This window comes from Sus scrofa, chromosome 14 (assembly GCF_054392235.1).
Source record: "Sus scrofa isolate SSC_HxYL_T2T_F1_AM1 chromosome 14, Sscrofa_HxYL_maternal_Yorkshire_Landrace_v2.0, whole genome shotgun sequence".
Taxonomy (NCBI): domain Eukaryota; kingdom Metazoa; phylum Chordata; class Mammalia; order Artiodactyla; family Suidae; genus Sus; species Sus scrofa.
Window position 1 is genome coordinate 149156495 of NC_139396.1, and position 20094 is coordinate 149176588.

At 47.3% G+C, this 20094-nt stretch overlaps 1 protein-coding gene across 8 annotated transcripts in view; it reads right to left on the reverse strand.

Annotated features, from left to right (window-relative positions):
• GFRA1 (GDNF family receptor alpha 1) overlaps window positions 1-12471 on the reverse strand; it is a 223276-nt gene extending 210805 nt beyond the window's left edge. For 2 of the 8 annotated variants that reach the window (XM_084994468.1, XM_013983783.3), the window contains exons 1-4: window positions 12444-12471; window positions 11567-11861; window positions 10378-10671; window positions 9114-9197 (exon numbers count right to left, since the gene is read on the reverse strand). In XM_084994468.1, the coding sequence (XP_084850594.1) occupies window positions 9114-9197; window positions 10378-10671; window positions 11567-11684 (496 nt within the window). In that variant the 5' untranslated portion in view covers window positions 11685-11861; window positions 12444-12471. Of the gene's footprint in view, window positions 1-9113; window positions 9198-10377; window positions 10672-11566; window positions 11862-11982; window positions 12283-12443 lie in introns of those variants that run through there. The other 6 variants (XM_084994467.1, XM_013983781.3, XM_021073395.2 and 3 more) reach the window with 3 other exon arrangements.
• Window positions 12472-20094: the final 7623 nt, after the last annotated feature.

Below are 20094 nucleotides of genomic sequence, written 5' to 3' on the forward strand. Positions count from 1 at the left end.
TAAAGGCCCTGCAGGTTTGGAGATAACATAGCTCTAGGACTGTGGGCAGAGTCCCAGAGGCAACAGTGGTTTGACCAAAAATAGCCCATTTGACCAAATGATTAAAAGTCTGTCATATGCTAATGCGTGGACAGGGCGGACCATGGGCCAATTTAGTAGGAGTAAATTGCAATTGATTTTCGAAGAAATTGCTTGTTCTCTTGCCTTTCCTCAGCTGTGTCACACTCTCTCACACACAGCTGCCTTTGTCACAGCCAGAACCAACTGGAACACGTGTCAAGGAAGATCTTTTTGAGACAAAATGTTTCATAATATAGATAGCCACACTCACACGCCCTGTAAATATTCACGCAGGTAAACAGGCAGATTCACAAACTCACTTCTTTCTGTGTATGTGTGTATATACGTGTTTACATAGACGGAAGTTTTAGCGGGCTCAAATTTAGAAACAATTCTGCACCAAGACCGTACCCTTCTGTGTGTTTTACAAATCCCTCTGTGGTTGGACAGCTATCCTGAGTCATTTTTATTTTTACAACTACCTAGTATTTGAGAAAAGATCAGAAAAGAGCACACCCCTAAAATCTGCTCTCCATACGGTGCCCGGCCCTCCCTGGGCAAATCCCTAGATATGAAAAGAAAATGGTTAAAAGATCACAGAAGATAAAAAATCATAAGAATAAAGGTTAACAATGGCTGCTTTCACCCCTAATTTCTGATATGGTGATAGACCCTCTTAGAACATTAATTAGAATGGGAAGAGAGATGAAAGAAATGCCCAGGGGACATAATAAATTAGCCCCTTATGCAAATTACCCATTCGTTCTCATCACTGACCCAGCTAGTTGAGTCTCTAAATTACAGGAAGTGGTTAGTTTCTTTAACAAAAATTCCAGGCAAAAGATTAATTTAAAAAAAAAAAAAATCTGAAGGCTGGGAGAGCTGAAAGCAACAAATAATTTCTCAGTTTTCCTTGCAGACAAGTCTGAAGGGAGCCAAACAATATGAAAATTAGCATGCAGGCCACTGGCTCCTATTGTCAAACAGACACTTATTAATTAACTATTGTTCCAAAAACAATTCCAAAACAATGGACAGCTCCCCACTTCACTAAAGTCAAAGGCTGCGGTTCTCACACTAACTGGTACCCTAAAACAGGGCACAGCCGGGGAGCAGGTGAAGGACAAGATAAAGGAGGTGGGGAAATGCGGGCTATGGAGAATTTCAAATATCAATTTAAAAACAAACACATACCTAATTTTACTTGTCATCACTGTCCTGGACAATTTATGTTATATTGTCCTAGGAATTTATGGAACTCTCAGTTTTCTTATCAGGAAAATAAGGGGATTGGACTAGAATGCCCTCCAAAGGTCCTACCGCGTCCACAATCCAGGGATTTTATTTATCCCTTTGTTTTAACACAGTACTTCTGATAATTAAATTTGTTTAATATCATCTTATGACATGCATTTTGTCTTCTGAACTCACCCCGGGCTTCTTTTTCCCTTTCCTGCTCTGATGTTCCCCTTTTCCTTATTTTCTCCACTTATTTCTTATTTTATCTTCTTCCATGGATTCAAATGAGATGCTTTAAATACATTCTGGTTCACAGTAAGGTACATGTTGAATAAATTATGCTTTATAAATGTTATTAATAGGAAAAAACATACATGGCAAGGCGTCGGGTTTCTTTGGCAAGAAGAAAGGGCTAGAAAGAAAACGAGTAAGTCCCAGGATGATACAAGATTCAATATGCAAGCCCTTAGAGAAAGCAGGAGAACATGTTACAGATCACCCTTGCCCACTGCCCTCACCTTACAAAAGGAGTAGATGCCCCTCCAGAAAGGCAGACATTTGCCCAAGGTCACTGAGTAGTTAGAGCAAAGCAGGAAGCAGAGCACCAGTCTCCTGACTCTTGGACCGGTGCTCTCTGGACCAAACAATCCTGATAATTTCTCTTGCGGATTCGGCACTGTATCCCCAAGAACAACAACAACAACAAAGATATCCTTTGGAGAGAATCCGCTTCGACAGCAGAAAAATTAAGAGATGGCAGCAAGAAATACTTCAGAGGACTAAGGAGAAGGAATGAGGACAGACATATTGGCTATAAATAATTTTGCACCTTGTAACAATCTTCAGTTCATGCAATTACCTGTCACTCACTGATGTTTTATCTCGCCTCTTCTGGTAACGGGACCTACAGTAACACTATGCAAAATATTTGACTGTCTCTACTTTCACAGCCGGCCCTGGAATATTCTGGCCTTTGCCATAAGTAGCTAGACACTGGAATGACCTGACGCTTTATTCATGAAACTTCTGGAGGTTGACAGTTAATCTAAATAATAAAATTTGCCTTTAGGAAGTGGGCAGTGACACAAGAAGACACAGATTCCTCGGGCCATCAGGCAGGTAATATGAAAGCATGCAAAGATTATGACTCTTTTTTTGTTAAAAACAAGGAAGATAAATATATATGCATACACACACGTACATATATCCATATATATAGGAAAAAGTCAGAAAAGGCTCATATCAGAGTTTTACAGTGGTTATCTTTGGCAGCTTAGATTCTGAGTGATTTAAATTCGCTTTCCTTTTTTACCTATTTGTAATTTCTTATCATCGTACAATAAAAATGGATGGCCGAGGGGCTGGAGAGGGAGAGAATAAAAGCCAGAAGTAGTGGTCTGTGAAAGTGAAATGTAAGTGTACTTAGCAGAGCCTGTGGAGACGGAAGCATCTCCCAGGTTTAAGGTATGCCCTTCTCAGGGAGCAGTAATTCTTCCTGCTATGAGGGGCGTTGCAAAGAAGATTTATGGGGAGAGGTTAGAAGAATGGGAATCAGTCAAGCTGAGAAGGGTAGGCTGATCACAAGAATCCTTAAGCACAGGAAGAGCTCCCACCCCAGGTGACAGCCAGCTGCAGCAAAGGCACCTCCGACCAAAGAGCAGAAGGAAGGATAGAGCCCCAGAGGAACAGAGGCATTCAGAGCAGGAATAAGCAAGACCTTCCCCAAAGGGGAGTTAAGACTCAAACAGGGTTATTAAGACATAGAACTTTCCTCCAGGGCCCTTTAAGTATTGGAGAGATTTCTTATTTCTTGTCCAAAGCTAGTCTATGAGCAGCCTTCCTGAAGGCTTAGGGTTGCTATTCTTTTCAAGACATAGATTGGGGAGCGTGGTCCTGCTGAAAAAGAGTCCCACTATGGAGCCAAAAGCAAACATAGCCTTGGCACAGCATTGAAAATGACTGAGATTACTGAGGACCAAGTATATTTCGGGCACCACACAAGGCATTTTACATGTAGTCTTTTTCATTCATGAGACCCTGCGAGGGAGGCATTATCATCATCTCATCTTACATCCAAGGAGTCCCAGGTACAGTGAGATCGAATGACCTGCCCAAGACAAAGTAAGCGGCATAGCTAGGATGCAGCCAGGTGAGCGGACTCCAGAGCATGTGTTCTTTCTCCAGCACCAGTGGGTACAAAGACGAAGAGGCATGAAGCTGCCCGGAGCACTGGTGGGACAGCAGTGGTCAACCTGGTTTGCTTGGACTTGGGGTGGCTGGGGCGAGACGGAGGGTCGATTAATAGAAGACGATGGAGGAAGACAGAAACCAAATCACTCCTGTGAGTCATCAAGGGACTAAGGTAAGATATGGCAACGGGTGGCCAAGTTGGATTGGGAGAAACTAGACACGGGAGGGGCCGGTAAGACAGCCAATGTAAAGTTCAAGTGAAGGATAAGATGGATAGATTCACGGAAAGGAGAGAGGGCAGCAATTTGAAAGATAGCAGGTAATTTGAGTAGGACATGGTGATGGGGCAACCTGAAAGAGTGAGAAGGGGAGAGGAGATGGTGGAGAATGATTCCAAAGCTCCTAACTAAAGCAGAGAATGCCACTTTATAAGATTGGAGGCTCAGCAAGAGAAGGATGGAAGGAGAAAAGGAGAGAGATGATGCGATTCATTTTGGGGTGTGCCGAGTTGAAAGTAACTGAGATACAACCAGATGGAGTCATCCAGGCTTCAGCTGAAATGCTGGTGTAGAGCTCAGGAGAGGCCAAAGTAGGAGGCAAGGCTCTGAGTCATCAGTGTACAAGGTAGCTGAGGCCCCAGTAATGGATAAAGTGCATCCAGAGAGTATGCAGAACACAAAGAGGCCAATGCTGCCCTCCCCTAAGGCAGTGCCAGGCCCAAATAAAGGTTCTGGAGGCTGTCCACAAGCAATGTGGCCCTGGCCAAATTGCTTCTCCTCTCTGAGCTTCCATTCTGTAAAAGCAGAGAATTAGACTTGATCTCCACGGCCCTTCTATGATATTCAACCACCCATGTTTCAGGAGACGCCTGCTCAGAACCAGGAAAGATGCTCGGTGCTGAGCAAACACCTGGCATAATAAGTGCATCCCTGACTTTCCAGTAGAAAAGACAGACACATAAATAAGTCGTCTCCATAGGCCGTGATTAACAGCTCTCATAAACACAAGAGCAAAATGCAGCATGAGAGAGTCCTCAACTCCAGCATGGCCCACAGAGATGAAACCTGATCTTGGTCTGAAAGAACTAACAGCAACTTTCCAAACAGAGGCAAAGCCAAGTGCAAAGGCTTGGGAAAGTGAACGTACATGAAATACCTGGGAATGGATTGCTCAGGGAGCTTGGCTGGAGAGGTGATGGGGCTTGGAGGGAGGGCGGACAGGGCCAAGCTGGCCTAGGAAGGAGTTTACCATATGCCAGACTAGACAACAAAGAATTTATACGGGTTCTCAAATACAGCGACATCATGATTAGCAAGCCGAGTGGAAAGGAGGGGACCACTCTATACCCCTAGTAGCTGGTGTGTACGAACCCTTCTCTCTTGTCATGATTTGACAAGACAGCAGATGATCTTAGAAGGCTCTTGGTCAACAGGTCAAAATGTCTGGAAAGATTTTCTTTAATAGTGACATAAAGATGATGGTACATTAAAACAGAAATGCTAAACAAAGTTCATTCTTTACAGCATCCTTCAGAAAAAAATGGGGCTCAGCTCAACAGAGAGTTTAGGGGCATCTCATCCTGGGGCAAACCATTTCTAATTGCTCAGGGACCAAATCTCAACATCCTAAGGCTTCCTAGGAAGGTCTAAGCCACTGCTGGGACTTGGTGGGGAAAGGGTGGCAAAGCCAGAGGGCTGAAACTTTGTCTTTCACCAAATCAGACGGAGGATGTTCAAATCCCAACGTCACTCCCCACAGTCTCTCCAGTTGACTTTTGTTTGCAAGTCCATCAACTCTGATTACATCTGAGGAAGGTCTGGCACTTCTTGACTCATCTCTACAGAAATCCAACCTCCCAATCAATCCTTTAAGACCTCAGAGCCCTCCTTCTTCTCTCTTGCTGCCGTGAAGGGCTTACAGCCTCCTTCTGATCCTCCATCTTCAGGCTTTTCTCCACACCCCCTGCACTTTCAAACTTTCTCACTGCTTTGTTCTCCCCCCCTCCAGAGAGTCCCAAAACATTGCCAATAGGCTCCTCTTCCTTTCAAACTGTTTATTTCTTGCAGCTTCTTAAAGTGTTGTGAAAAAGAAAGCGCAAGGCCGAACGGAGGTTAAATAGCAGTCGTGGCTGAGACCCACAGATGTGAAATGCCACCTGATACATTCATCCTATGAGCTGCCCAGCACCCACACAGCTCTGCCCCCTGGGCTCCCAAGACACTTTCCTGCTGTCTCTCCTCCCCTCTGACCTCCTCTGGCACCAGCTCGCCTTTTCCTTTGTGCCCTCCCCCTCACTGCCAGCCCGATTCTTCATGTCGAGACCCCTAAAAACCACACTGGCATCCACCCACCATAAGGGCACTTCCCAGAGCCCTTAAAAGCACCTTAGAGGCCCCTGCTTCTGCTATCGCATTTCCACAGGAGTCACCCCTCCAACCTCCCACCGCATTCTTGCCTGACAAGGCTGCTGGATTTCTCTTCTGCCGCTCAGGCTTCAGCGCAGAGATGATGGTTTTTCGATTCTATCTGATTTTTGTTCCCTTCCTTGTTCCCACGGCTGAAAATACGGCACTATGGCCTTTTAACGGGCGATCAAGTAAACAATGGCAAAGATGACTGTGGGTTTGGAAGAGTCCAAAGAAAATGGAAACGCAAGAACGTCAAACACGTCTCCTTCGATGAGAGGATTCAGCTCTCACTTAATGTATGTGGATAAACATTCTCTTCGCATTGGGCAGAGAAATCCAAATATGGAAACTCTAAGTGCTACCCTATCTGTAAAAGGCGAAGGCCCCGCTGTTCTGGTTTCTTCAGAGAGATTCTCAAGACAGAAAAGATGTTCTAGAAACTCAGATTCAGACGATGAAAAGCAATATTTATCATCCTGAGCCTCCGTCCTTCGCCATTCTTCAAATGCCAAACTGGATGACATGCATTATTCAACGACTTAAAACCTCTCGTGGCTCCATTTGGCTTTCCTGTACCCACTTAGGGAACACAGTCACTGTCAGAGGTCAAAGCTCATTACTGCTGGAACCTAACTCCAATGCCCTGGAGATATAAAGAGCAGCTCTAGACAGGACATTCCTGGCTCTGAGTAATTCACTATAACTTCTGGGTCCTCAGCAGGCCAGGTCTTAACAAACTGAGAATCACAGTTGCTATGAAAAGAAACCTGGCTGAGAGAGGGAGCTATAAATGAATGAGCGGAAGAACTCCTGGCACTCATCGAAGACATCCAGACGAGCCGCTGCTATCTGAGAATGATCAAGCCACTTTAAGTGGAGAACGAATGCAAAGACTGCAAGGAGGCACGTGACGGAGTTCCCACTACGGTGCAACAGGATGAGGAGCATCATCTCTGCAGCTCCTGGACAGGGGTTTGATCCCCAGCCCGGCACAGTAGGTTAAAGGATCTGGCGATGCCACAGCTGTGGTGTAGGTCGCAACTACAGCTCAGATCTGGTCCCTGGCCCAGGAACTCCATATGCCACAGGGCGGCCAAAAACAGAAAAAAGAAAAAGAAAAATGCAAGTGTAAGAGCCCAGTTAAGGGATTCTGGAGGTGACCTTAATCTTCCCTCAGAGTCATGGACTGTTAGGACTGGAGATTATTTACTCCAGTGCCCTCGTTACACTAAAAGAGACCCAGAGAGGGGAAAATGAGTCTCCTGAAGCCCTATAGCTTATAAGAGTTTTGAAATTAAAACCCAAATGAACCTTCCTCCTTACCAACTTCCTCACTCTCACTGTCCCCAGGGAGGTTTCTATCCTGCCGGACAGCAGGGCAAAGACCGAGGAGGCAGCCAGCCAGCAGGAGGCAAGGTTGGTTTCTGGTACCCCATCCTAGTTCCCGCAAGTGTCCAAATGGTCATACACACTTGTCTGAGCATCCCTGCTCCACTACCTGAGCCATTGCCCTCGATGGGCCAAAGGAGAACACTGAGAACACTGGTAGGGATGTAGGGTGGAAGTTTCCAGCATTATTCAGGATAATGTATGAATGCCTCTCTTACCAAACTTATCCCCTTAAATTTTATCCTGAAATAGACCACACACACACACACACACACACACACACACACACACACACACAGATTTTCCTCTGAACCAAAAGCATAATACAGAGAAGTGCTTGCTTCTCAAGCTTCACGTGCATATGAAGCACGCAGCCCAGGGATTATCTTAAAATGCAAATTCCAGCTCAGGAGATCGGGGACAGAGCCCGAGATTCCACACTTCCAACAAACTCCTAGGTGACATCCACACTGTTCGAGCTGAGGAGCACACTGCAAGTAGCAAGGGGTAGATGTTACAAAACCCTGCAACTAAATTTATGTTCAAATTCTAGTTCCACCAATTAGGTGTTTGGCGATCTTGGCCTGGTTTCTGGACATCACCCTGCCTCAATCATCTCATCTCTAAAATGGAAGTAATATCTAAGCTGCACTTCACAATGATTCCATAAGTTAATGATGTCAAGCTCTTAAACAGTGCCTGGCACAAAATAAGAGCTTAATAAATGCCAGTTGTTGGCTGCCTCTAAGATTCATTAGAGCGGAGGTGACATCTCTCTGGCTCCCTGCCAAAATTCCAAGGGCTAGAATGTAGTAGATGCTCAGTGGATGCCTGTGAATGAATGAATGTATCTTACAGCCACACCTAATTTCAGTATTTACACACTTCCTTGGTCCTATGACTTTCTGCAGGAAAACATAAAACATTTAGAAAACCAGAATACTCTCACCAGTACCCAAGCATCATCTCACAGAATCAAATGCAATGGGAACCACCATGTTTAATCATAGAGAAACATATAATTTGTGATGGCTATATATACATGAGAAAATGTCTTAACGGTAAACAAATAAAGACGACATCAATCTGGAATCTGTATGTCATTAAGGGAAATTACTGCCTGACTCATTATTGATGGGGCTGTCTGCATGTAGATGATATGAAAAACTCAATTCTAAAACTAAGTTCACTTTCAAACCAACTGTATATCTGCAAATAGAGGAAAAACAAACCATGAAGTGAGACCACTGTTTAAAGTACCGTAATACGTTCTCCTGTACATGCACGTACACGCTCAGGAAAAATGAGAAACAAAACAAACTGTTGTTAACAAATGGTAGAGCATAATCCTTTAAGTCAAAGGCAGACAAGTGAGTCCATCCAAAATTCTTCAACAATCTGAGATTATCTTCAGGCGTCTCGTAAACTAAGCAGCAGCATTTAAACAGATCCCATTTCCAGAGAGGCACTGGGTACAGTATGCAGCAAGAAGGGAATACGATTGCCACCTACAGACAGAAGCGGCACTCCCTTGGCAAGAATTGGCCAATCATATTTTAATGTGAAAAAAAAATAAATAAACCAAGTCACCTCCCTCCAACCTCTTTCAAACCACCACACCACATGACTTCATTTAGAATTACTTTCAAGTCTTACAATCATCTCTAGGCATTCTGCCTCTTCATTATCATCATCCTATTTCTAATTTCCCAGAAACACTGTGCCATTCAACTCTCTGCTTATACACTATTTGAGAGCCAAAGAGAACTCAAGCCAACAGATTTCAGGCAGGCGAAGGCATCAGAGAGGAAGTATAAATCTCCTTACCTGGTATGAATGGGACCACCCGGAAAATATCAGACAATCTGCTGTTAACTGGCTCATATGGGGAATCTTCGAGCAGATCATTTCCTAAAAACAACAGAAAGATTGGGCTCAGATCTAGAAAACAAACATATTTCAGACAGTTTTGTTACTGAATCTGAATTCTAATTATGTTATGATTGTGCAACAAAAAAGATGCTGAAACGTTCAAAGACTTCAAATACATCTATTTGGCTCTGGTTATTTCTTTCCATTTCCTCTGCCTCTCTTGTCCTTGCTCTCCTCAGAGTGCCATGAGAACATCGGAGAGCAACCCAGCCCAGTCTTGCCAGAAAACTCTCCCACTCTTTGCTAAGGAATGAAATCAGAGAGGAAGGAACCGGTGATGTCACAAGCCCAGCTTGCCTCCGGGAGCCAATGGAAGAAAGGTGACCCAAAAGAGGCCCCATTTTTTTGCTCCCCAAACATGGCAAAGCAAGTACTCTGGCTTTAAACAGTCTCTGAAATAGGTTTTCATTAATAAGTTCTGGAGGAAGTGGCCACTAAGAGGTCAAATCTGCGTTTTACAAATTTTCAGCGTGAGTCTCCGCGCACTAAATGTTTGTGTTAGATTTACAGGCACAAGCCACCTCTGGCACACGAGGACCCCAAACTGCCGCTATAATGAATGGCTGTGGCAAGGAGACCTTTCCCTCTCTGAGCCACTTCTGTGTTAACCAAGGTTGAACCACACCAGCTGGTTCAAGACTCAGCTAATCTAAAATGACAAATGTTTGTTTTCCACATCTGCCTTTGATCAAGTTTGAGGGGGGTGAAGATAGAATGGATTCCACTGAACCTTTTATTCTCAATTCTTTATCTTATGTCAGTATGGATAGAAAGGAAAGAGAGATGGAGAAAACGCCAGGCAAGATGCTGTGCAAGCCAGCTCTGTGAAGCCAGCTCTCCTCCTGGGGAAAAAGTTGCAGGTTCCCTGGCCTGGCCTTTAATAGATTCCTACTGCGATGTTCTGACCAAGTTTCAAAGAGGTCAGCAGGGTCCCTGGGATGTCCCTCCACCCACTCCCGGGTTTTCCAACAACCGGGCCCCAACAATGCTGCGAGGGAGGCAGAAAACACCAGCTGCCGACGTCCCTCGGGGCCAATGAAAGGTCCTCATTCTGCAGCTGGGGAGAAGTGAGCAGAGGATGAGGTCAGCCAGACCCCTGGGCCTCGGGAACCGCCTGCCTTGGGGGCTGGGGGATGGGGAGGAGGACAGCCACGCGTACCCTGCAGGCTCTGGTACATGCTCCAGTAGATTCGCAGGCAGTTCTTCTCCTTCTTCATACCCCGCTTGCAGCGGCAGTTGTAAAGCGACTTCTGTTTGAGGGCCTCCATGGCGCTGCGGCACTCGTCCTTGGCCTCCAGGCCCGAGGTCAAGCTGAAGTTGGTCTCCTTGCCCGCCACGCACTGCCTCAGCGTGCGGTACTTGGTGCTGCAGCTCTGCTCCTTTAGGCACTGATCGCTGGCCTTCACACAGTCCAGGCGGTCCCCGCCGCTCACCTCGGCCGACAGGAGCACTTCTGCAGGTGGAAGGGAGGGAGCGTGAGTGCCGCTTAGCAGGGGCGTTGTGCGCCCGCCCGGGGGCGGGGGGGGGGGGGCGCGCGTGCAGGACCTGGCTTCTGGGGCGCCCCGCGGGAGCGCGCTCGCCCCTCAAAGCCCGGGAGTCCATTTTCCCGCCCGGGGCCCCTCCCGCCGCTGGTTTTCCCCCACCCCAACCCCGCGGGCCCCGGGGCTTCGCGGGCTTCTCGCGGTTTGCCCAAGAGCTAGTGCTGCTCACCGCTCGTGCCCGCCCTGCCGCCCTGGGACGGACCTGCCGGAGCGGCAGCTCGGCCTCTAGGGCCGCCCTCCCGCCGTCTCCGGCTCCAGCCACTGGCTCCGCCCGGGCCCGACTGAAGCCCGTGAGCTTTCGAAAAAGGAGAGCGGCGGCGGGCTGGACGCTGGGAGCGAGGAGAGGACATGCCCTGGTCCCCGGTCCGCCCGGCGGGGAGCACCGAGACCCTATTCGGGGAAAAGTTTTCCCTTCCAAGTTTGCTCTCCTCGAGGGGTGCTCGCCCACACTCCACCTGCCCGCCGCGCCTCCGAGAGCTCCCCGGAACTCGCTAGGGGCGTCGGGCTTGGGGCTGGAGGGCTCAGACCCTATAATTTCCTGCCAGGCGAGGTCATTTAAAAAAAAAAAAAACGTAGAAAATAAAAACCAAGGAAGAAAAGCTGCGGGCAAGTGCCTGGCTGCCCCCTCCCCCCAGCCCGGGGTGCTGAGGATTCAGGATCCCCTTCCCCAAAGCGAAACTTTGCGGTCCCACATCCTCCGCACCCGGGCTGCAAATTTTTTTTTTTTTTTTTTTTTCCTGGCGGGGTGGAGTGCTGCCCTTCGGAAAGACTCAGCAGATAAGAAATCTAGCGGCGGTCTCGACTTACCCAGAAGCGGCAGTGCGAAGTACAGGGTCGCCAGGAACATGGTGCCGGCGCGCAGCTGGTCCCCGCCCCCCCCGAAAATCCCGAGCTGCCGCTGGGTCTCGCCGAGGGACCTCAGCATGCAGCGATCCCCGGATGGCTGCGGTGCTCTGGCCGCCCAAAGTTCAGCTCCATCCAGTGAGAGAGGAAACTCCCCGGTCCGTCTGCCGCCACCGCCGCCGGCGACTCAGCTCCGGGAGGGCGGCTGGCGCAAGGGCAGGAGGCGGTTCCGCTTTTAGGGGTTCAGGTCCGACCCAACCTGGAAGGGAGAGTGCGTTTTGAAAGGAGAGCGGAGAGGGCAGGAGCCTCCCCCGCCCCTCTGCCGTCCCCTGCTCCCGCCTTGGGGGACTTTTAGAGCCCGGGTGAAGGCCCACCCCTACCCGGGTTGGGGCGCGGGGAGGGTTCGCGGGGGGTGCACGTGCGAGTATTCCCGGGAGCCGCCCGCACCGGCTGGGTGGAGGCTGAAGCGATCGGACGCAGGCTCCCCAAGTCCAAGGGGTGTCTGTCGGGTCCAACCCCAGAGGCTGAACGCAAGCAAATAAATAAATAACGTTACTTTCCGAGCGCTGCGAGCGGAGCCGACCGCTGCCCGGAGTCAAAGCACTCGGCGGCGGCAGCTTTCTCGTCAGCTCTGGCGCGGAAAGAGCCCCTTCTCCCGGGAAGTTCGCCGCCCCCCTCGCGCCAGCTCGCCTGCTCAGCCAGCCCTCCCCACCCAAACCACCAATCGCTGCCCCCCATCGCTGTATCCCCTCCTCCTCCCGCTCGCCTCCTTTCACAGGCAGCCTAGCGAGGGAGAACCGATGTCCCGGCAGGGGCCGAAATCCGGCTCGTGAGCCCCTACCCGCCGCGCGGTCCCCAGCTTGCTCTCTGGCGTCTGCGCTGCGCACACACCAGCCCAGAGCCCTGGAATCCCGCGCATCAACGCCGCCACCCGGGCAGAGCGCGCGGGCCCGCAGCCCCGGAGCTCCAGGGCAGGTGCAGCCCTACGCCGCGCGCGTTCTCGGGCCCCAAAGTTGAGGGGCGCCTGCAAGAGGGGCAGATGAGAGTGGGGGAGAGGCGACGGGTTCTCAAACCGACAGAATCATAAGACTCTCTCCAAATGCCACCAACCTGGACTCAACCGACCGTGTCCGGCTGAGGCGAGGAGCTAGTTTGTTAGCTTGTTTATTTACTTATTTTAGGGGTGTCCCCGCCCCCTCTTTCCCTGTCTAGGCCCAATTCCCAGACTAGGAAGAAAGATACGGTAATCTTCGAGAGCCCAGAGGACCGAGTTGGGCCAGGATGATTTCCCAGCAAAGATCCGGATCGGATACCGATTAGAGATGTTAGTGGTTTGGGGGAGCTTCGCAGAGGACAGCGTGTTCCGAAGCAAGATTTCTTTGCCAGAGGACCCTCCGCCTGCTGCTGCTACTTCGCAGCACACCGCCAGCCGCTCGGATACTCGTCCGCAGCAACGCCGCGGATGCACAAGCTGGCGGGCGGTGGGACCCGGGCGGGATCCCGCAAGCGCGCACCGAACACACAGCCCTGTGCAGCCGGTCTCGAGCGCTGTTCCTCTCTCTCTCTCTCTCTCTCTCTCTCTCTCTCTCTCTCTCTCTCTCTCTCTCTCTCTCTCTCTCACGCACACACACACACACGGGCACAATGCACAAGGGCTCTTTCTTTCTTCTGTCCTAACGCAATCAAACCAGACCCTTCTTCTGAACACAAAGTTTTTCTCCACGTCACTCATGGCTGTGACTCAAGACTTGGCGCGTTTAAAACACACTCAGACCAAGGCCCTTGGAGCTAGGATCGCAGGATGCGCCCACCCAGTCATCCACGCCAACACGTTCACACTCACACTGACACATGCACACGCAGTCTCTCCCTCTCTCCTCGAGCTTGAAGAAGACAAAAGCGGAACCCCTGACCCACTGCATTGCAACCGCGTCAGACCCGGCTTTGGGAAATTTATAAGCTGACCTCCATCTTGGCTGTTGCAAGAGTAAATTTTAAAATAATGGATTTAAAGGCTCAACATATGCAGAGTCCTTCACCCCATCCCTGGGACCACTTGTTCTCAGCTGAGCTGCTGACCTCCCCCCTCCCCCTACGCCGCCCTGAACTCATGCTCCCTCCTCACACGCCGCGGGGCGGGGGCGGTGCCCAGAGCACCTAAGTCTACAACGGGCCCTGAAAGGGGTCTGGGAAAGAGCCCAACATGGCAATGGCCATCCAGCCGCTCAGGGCATGCATTTGGGATTGTTGCTGATATCCAAGTTCATCTCTGAGGGAAACTGAGTTCGAATCAAGTCTGGGGGAGCCCAAGTGTCAAATCTGCAAACCCACCGTACTAGACAACGGGCTGCAGAGGAGAGAAAAGAAACGCTCATTCTGAGGAAGGGAGGGGCGAGGTAATTGAAAAGGGCGCGGGGCTTCTGTTGAAGTTCGAGCCCTAGGTGTAGGAGAAAAGGAGGAGGAAAGGGAATGGCTGGGTAGCTTTCCCTCAACTACACATCAGCCAGACGCGCCCCTTGCTGCTGCGGTGGTTGCGCTTTGTTTGGAATGTGCCTGCGCATTGTGCGCGCCCCAAACCCTGGGGTCGTCCCACGGATCTGGGCTCCCGTGCACTTGTTCCTTGGGGGCAGGTATGAGGAGACTGAGACCCTCATCCAACACCCTTCTCAACATACGCACACGTACACACACGCGCGAGCACGCGAACACACACACACGCAGTCACACCACACATGCATTCCTTGTTCAGTGTATCAGTTTACACTTGGTTGTTGAGTAAACAAAGCAAACATATGTCACATTTTCGCGACAGATGGTTCAAACCAAGGGCTACTTAAGTTCTTTTTCGCTAGCCGTGGTAACAATCTAAGTTGCAGAGTGGACTAAGCGGAAATGTAGTTAAGTCTTCCCATCAGTTTCTTCACGCTAAAGTTTATTCCTGTACTTTCACAAAGAAACTAGAGAAATCCTGGGAAGGTGGTTTTAGTGAGAGGAGTATGGAAATGTGAACTAAGAGTTTATCTGAAGACTGTGTTTCTCCATGGACCCCCAAAACATAAAACCCTCTTTCACCACTCCAGTTTATAAACTGAGGCGAATGTTTCCCTTAGGAGAAATCAGTAATTGGCATTTCAAATTTCAGTGGATGGATGAGTGCTATCATTGCTGACCACATGGGATGGTTAGATGACAATGAGATTCCTTTAAGGATATCATCCACTTCCTTTGCAAGTGTTCCTCCTCTAGACGTGATTCTGTTATCCTAGTATTCCACAGGCATCTTTTTAAAAAAAAAAAATTTAATAGGATGTGGAAAGGATGGAATATGAGATCTCCAAATGTAAAACATGGGACTTCTTTTAAAATGTTTATAGCTCCAAGAATATTTCTGGGAGTTCCCATTGTGGCTCAATGGAAACGAATCTGACTAGGAACCATGAGGTTGCGTGTTCGATCCCTGGCCTCACTCAGTGGGTTAAGGATCTGGCGTTGTGGTGAGCTGGCGTGAGTCGCAGACACAGATCCCTCCGATCTGGCGTTGCTGTGGCTCTGGTGTACGTAGGCTGGCAGCAACAGCTCTGATTAGACCCCCAGCCTGGAAACTTCGGTATGCTGCAGGTGCAGCCCTAAAAAGGGACAAAAGCCAAAAAAAAAAAAAAGGAATATTTTGAATCATTCACCCGCACTAGTCTTCATTACATTGTTACTAATAACAAACACAGAGCTTTTTCTTAATAAACCACCAACTGTAATTGTGTTGTACAGTGGTCACTAGCCACTTGGCTATTTCAGTGAAAGTTAAATAAAAGAAACATGCAGTTCCTCAGTAGCACTGGCTACGTTTTAACTGTTCAATAACCCCCTGTGGTTACTGACTACCTTACTGGACAGCACGGACATAGAACATTGCCGTCCTCTCCAAGTTCTATTGGACAGAGCAACTCTATAATGTTGGTGTGGACTTAGTTAATGTGTGGTGTATACCTAAAGTTCTTAGAAGAGCAGAACAGAGCAGGCATAACTTGAGTGGCTTAGCAGCAGCAGCAGTAATAAGTATGGTGATTATGAAGGTGATGATGACAATGCCACGAATTTTTTGAGGGAGTTGGAGAATCCCGAAGACCCAGCCCACTGGCGTGTCTCAGGAGATCAGCAAGCAAAGAAGCTCAGAAAAGGGGAATGGTCTTCAAAAGATGGCTGTGTGTGTAAAAATGTGGCCCTTACTCCACCCTGAGACTTCTTATAGTAGGCGCTAATAAAAAAAAAAAAATCTCTGTTTTACAACTATATCCACTACCTTCTGAAAGTGGAGAGATACTCGGTGGGAAAGCCCTTGGAAAATAGAAGATAGAAATGCGGTGTGAATTACTGTGTTCGTATTCTCTCTGTTTCCTTGGCGCTTATCCGTTCCCATGTGTACAGGACTGATCTCAGGATGAAAGGTGACATTGAAATATCAAATATTATTAATAATTATAAAGGTTCACACCATCCTCTGTGACGTTTTCTCAGCGGGAAATTGATTTTAATGCTACCAAATTAGGTTCAATCCACCCATAAGCACGTGAAGCGAGCAATTTTCTTGCATTTCTTGATGTGAGTGTATTTTCATAAGTTAACAGATGAGTCATGGTGAGTATTTATTCCATGCAGTAGTATTTTGTCTCCCACTCTCATTGCCTTGGCCTTATAGAATATAATGTAACATACATTCATTTTGTCAAAGTACACTGCTTAAAAATCACTCAAGTTTTTTTTTTTTTTTAACTCAAAGTAGTCCATCAAAGTATTTGACATTAGACAGTTTGACAGGCTTACTTGCCTCTGTAGCTACGCAAAACCATTCATCATTATCTAAACGTGCCATGCTTGGGTTTTTTGCTGCCGCATCTTTGCCCATGTTGTTCTGTCTGCCTCATATGCACTTCATCTTGATACATGAAGATCCAGCTCAGGTTTAACAGGCCACTAAAGATAGCAAGGACTCTGGTTAGGAAGAAGAGTTCTCTCTAGCGTGTAATCTCACGGATTTGTTAGAATTTTTATTATAGCTGTTGTGACATTGTAATGTAGTGGGTTGCTATATCTGTATCTTCAACTGGAATATGAGTTCCTTGAAGGCAAGATGTTCTATTCATTTTATTTTTGCATCCTCAGCATTTAGACTGATAACTGACACACAGTCATCACCAATAAACGCATATTGATTGCCCGAATAATGAGTGATGCTGTTTCTCATTTTCCTCTGACACAATAATTCTACGGAAAGGCTTACATAAAATCCCTTTACTATACGAACAATATTAAATATAAGTACCTCATGCAATTACTAGTATTGCTGTTCCAATAATAGTATCAAATATGTATTATTCCTTTGGGGATTTGACATTTACTTTTTTTTTTAAACAAAACCCATTATTGTAATAGAATGCTCTTTTTCTGGCTCACTTTAATAGTAACACATGACATATTTCATTTCTGGGAAATGATAGCTTGCCTTAGGTCATATTTTAAGGCATAAAGCCAGAGGCAGAGCAACGTTCCCACCTGAAGTTCTCTAATCATCTAGAAATGTGTCTCTCGCTGGGAGAGAAGGATTTAGAAAGATTACAGATACCTTGGAGCCGTCATCCTTGAAGGCAAATTTTTACAAGCCAAATTGACCCCAAAGTGTTCAGAATTCTTTTATAAACACACAAGACCTTGTGCAAGCTTTTGGGAAAATGAGAACATAGTGAAACCAAGAAGGCTGGTGGTGGTAAGGTCTATACGCTGACACCCATGTCACCTTCTACTGCTGTGCTCCCACATTTGCCCTTTGGTGATACAGTAAGAGCCAGCCATTCTCAGATTTCAGAGCCCTGTTCCAGGCTGACTATATTAAGATGTGTCTTTTTGAACATTATTTGCAAATGGAAGCTGCTTATTGGCTGTCAAGGTGCCTGACCCCTAGGAACCTATCTTAGGAAACCTCTCTTCCTCCTTAGTTTTCAAGTAATTTTCATTTCTTAGTAGCAGTAAGCCAGTGCAAGGGTTTTAATGCACTTGTGAAAGAATATTGCCTTTCACGAGAGTTAAAGTCATTTGTACTTTGGCCTTTTGCCACAGAATGCATTCAAGGTGTGCAGCCCTGATGAAATAAAGTGCCTGTCATGTCTTATTGCTGGGATAGATGGCAACAAAAGATACCCCATCTGCAGGGAACTTGCAAGATTTTCTTAGTGATTGCCAGAGGTGCTGGATTAAAAGCCCTGCACATTTCGTTCCTATTTATCCAGAAAGGACGGGGAACAGCAGCACTGAAGAAACACCTTTTCTCTCTACCGATCTCCTAATAAGCCCTAAACCCTGTTCCAGAGGGACTGTTCCTTCATAAGGGCAAGAGGGAAGCTTAATCCCCAGCTTTGTCCAGTAATTAGCCTCTCTCTCTTTCTCTCTCTCTCTGGAGGCAGCAAACACAGATGCCGATCCGGATGAGCTTTGGGACGTGGAATGAAAACAAGACTGAAAACACTGACTCATTTCTTCAGAAGCCTTTTAGCAGTCTTTAAGACAGTAAAAACTTCTGATTTCTATTGCTACGCATTAGGTCCGAAGTGGTGGGAGGGGGCCTCACCCAGCAGTGATAAAGCAGTTGGAAGCAGCAAAGCACCGAAAACTTGGGCGTGAGCGGTTCCGAGGCCCTGCCTGCAACAACGGAAAGCTCTGTAGCGAACCAAGTCCTTGTCCTGCCACTCGCCCAGGCATCTTTCAATAAATGCCATGGAAATGCACTGTTTATCAAAACCAAATCCTCTGCAAGCACTGAACTAGGAGCCCGCTAACACAATTAGTTCGCAGTTAATGATCAAGCCCCCACCAGAACTAATTAAGCCAACAGCGCCTGTAGCACAAAGGATTTGGGCCTGTTTTAAGGCATCTATTGTGACATCATTTAAAAGTCATTTCGAACTCATCCAAAGCTGTTGCTCGGAAAACAAACGCAGTGTCATGTTCTTCGAGTTGTTGGGTTTCTTTTCTCCTGTCAAAAATCTGGCAAAAGTCAGTTGAAACTGTCAAGGAGAAACCATCACATGACATGCCGTTTTCCCCAGATTTGAAGTATGGAGAAGGAATCACAAATCCGTTAGAGAGATTACTCTAGTGCAAAAGTGAACTAGGATGGCCCAAGAGCTACCCTTTCACAATGAATATGTAAGGTTGCCCTTGACACGGTTAGTACAGTTGAGGCCAAGACAAAGAATTAAAATGAGATCAATTTGGTTTTAATCCGAATTATCTGTTAAGCTTAAAATACAGAAGGATCAATGGGATGGATATTTGTGTCAGTGTTTTATCTACATACAATCTGTATTAAGAGACCAAAAGAATTTCTTCTTTTCCCATCCCTAGAGGATCTCTTGGTAGAATAGCCCCCTCTAGCCTTCAATATTTTGTCTCAAGTGTCAGCAGAGATTAACTTTTCCTTGCTAAGATTTCTCTGATGGCTCAATTGATTCAAAGTCTGATGATTTTGGTTGATTTATGTATTTTCTGGTATTCATCCCGTAACTAGTTCTGTGATGTTCACTACAAAGGATGCGGGTAAATGATCTTGCCTAAGGTCAGACCCAAATGCTTCCTTCCCAGCGGTGGTAGGGACTCTTAATTACCCCCTAGGAGTCTTCTCTCATCTTTCTAAAGAGATACTTTTCAAATTGTAGGCCACACTCCACTCAGTTGTCACAAACAACATTTATAAAATGTAAAAATGGGAGTTCCTGTTGTGGTTCAGCAGTAATGAACCCAACTAGTATCCACGAGGACACGGGTTTGATCCCTAGACCTGCTTAATGGCTTAAGGGTCTGGCATTGCTGTGAGCTGCCGTGTAGGTAGTAGATACACAGACCTGGCTCGGATCTGGGTGTTGCTGTGGCTCAGGCTTAGGCCGGCAGCTGCAGCTCTGATTTGACCCCTAGCCTGGGAACTTCCATATGCCATGGGCTCAGCCCTAAAAAAAATGTAAAAATGCATCAGACAAAGAAGGGGTAAAAATAGTTTCAAAAAACTTTTATTTTCTGTATGTGTATAATGCCTATATTGGGTTGTCATCGAATGTGTTTCTTACTGAGAGCCATGGTTTAAAACCTTGAAAACTACTGCTTTATATGAATAAAACTCTGATTTTTATTTGGACATCTGGTCCCCCAGAATAAAGACTGTACTTCTGGGCCTCCGTTGCAGCCGGTTGTGGTCCTGTAGCCTGGAACTGATGAGTAGATATACCAGGAGTGATGTGAAGAATCTCTGAGGACCATCTTTCCCTACACTTTTCCCTTGTCCTCCATCCAGCTGCTTAGTGTGCTACGTTTGCCCAGGCAGGTGAACACAGCAACGAGCGATGGCAGAACAGCAAAGAGCAGGGACTTGAGTCCCAGGATGACCTCCTGGAACAAAGCTGTCTGCCCACCCTGGACCTTCCTCCTCCATACAATTATGTGAGAGACAAATA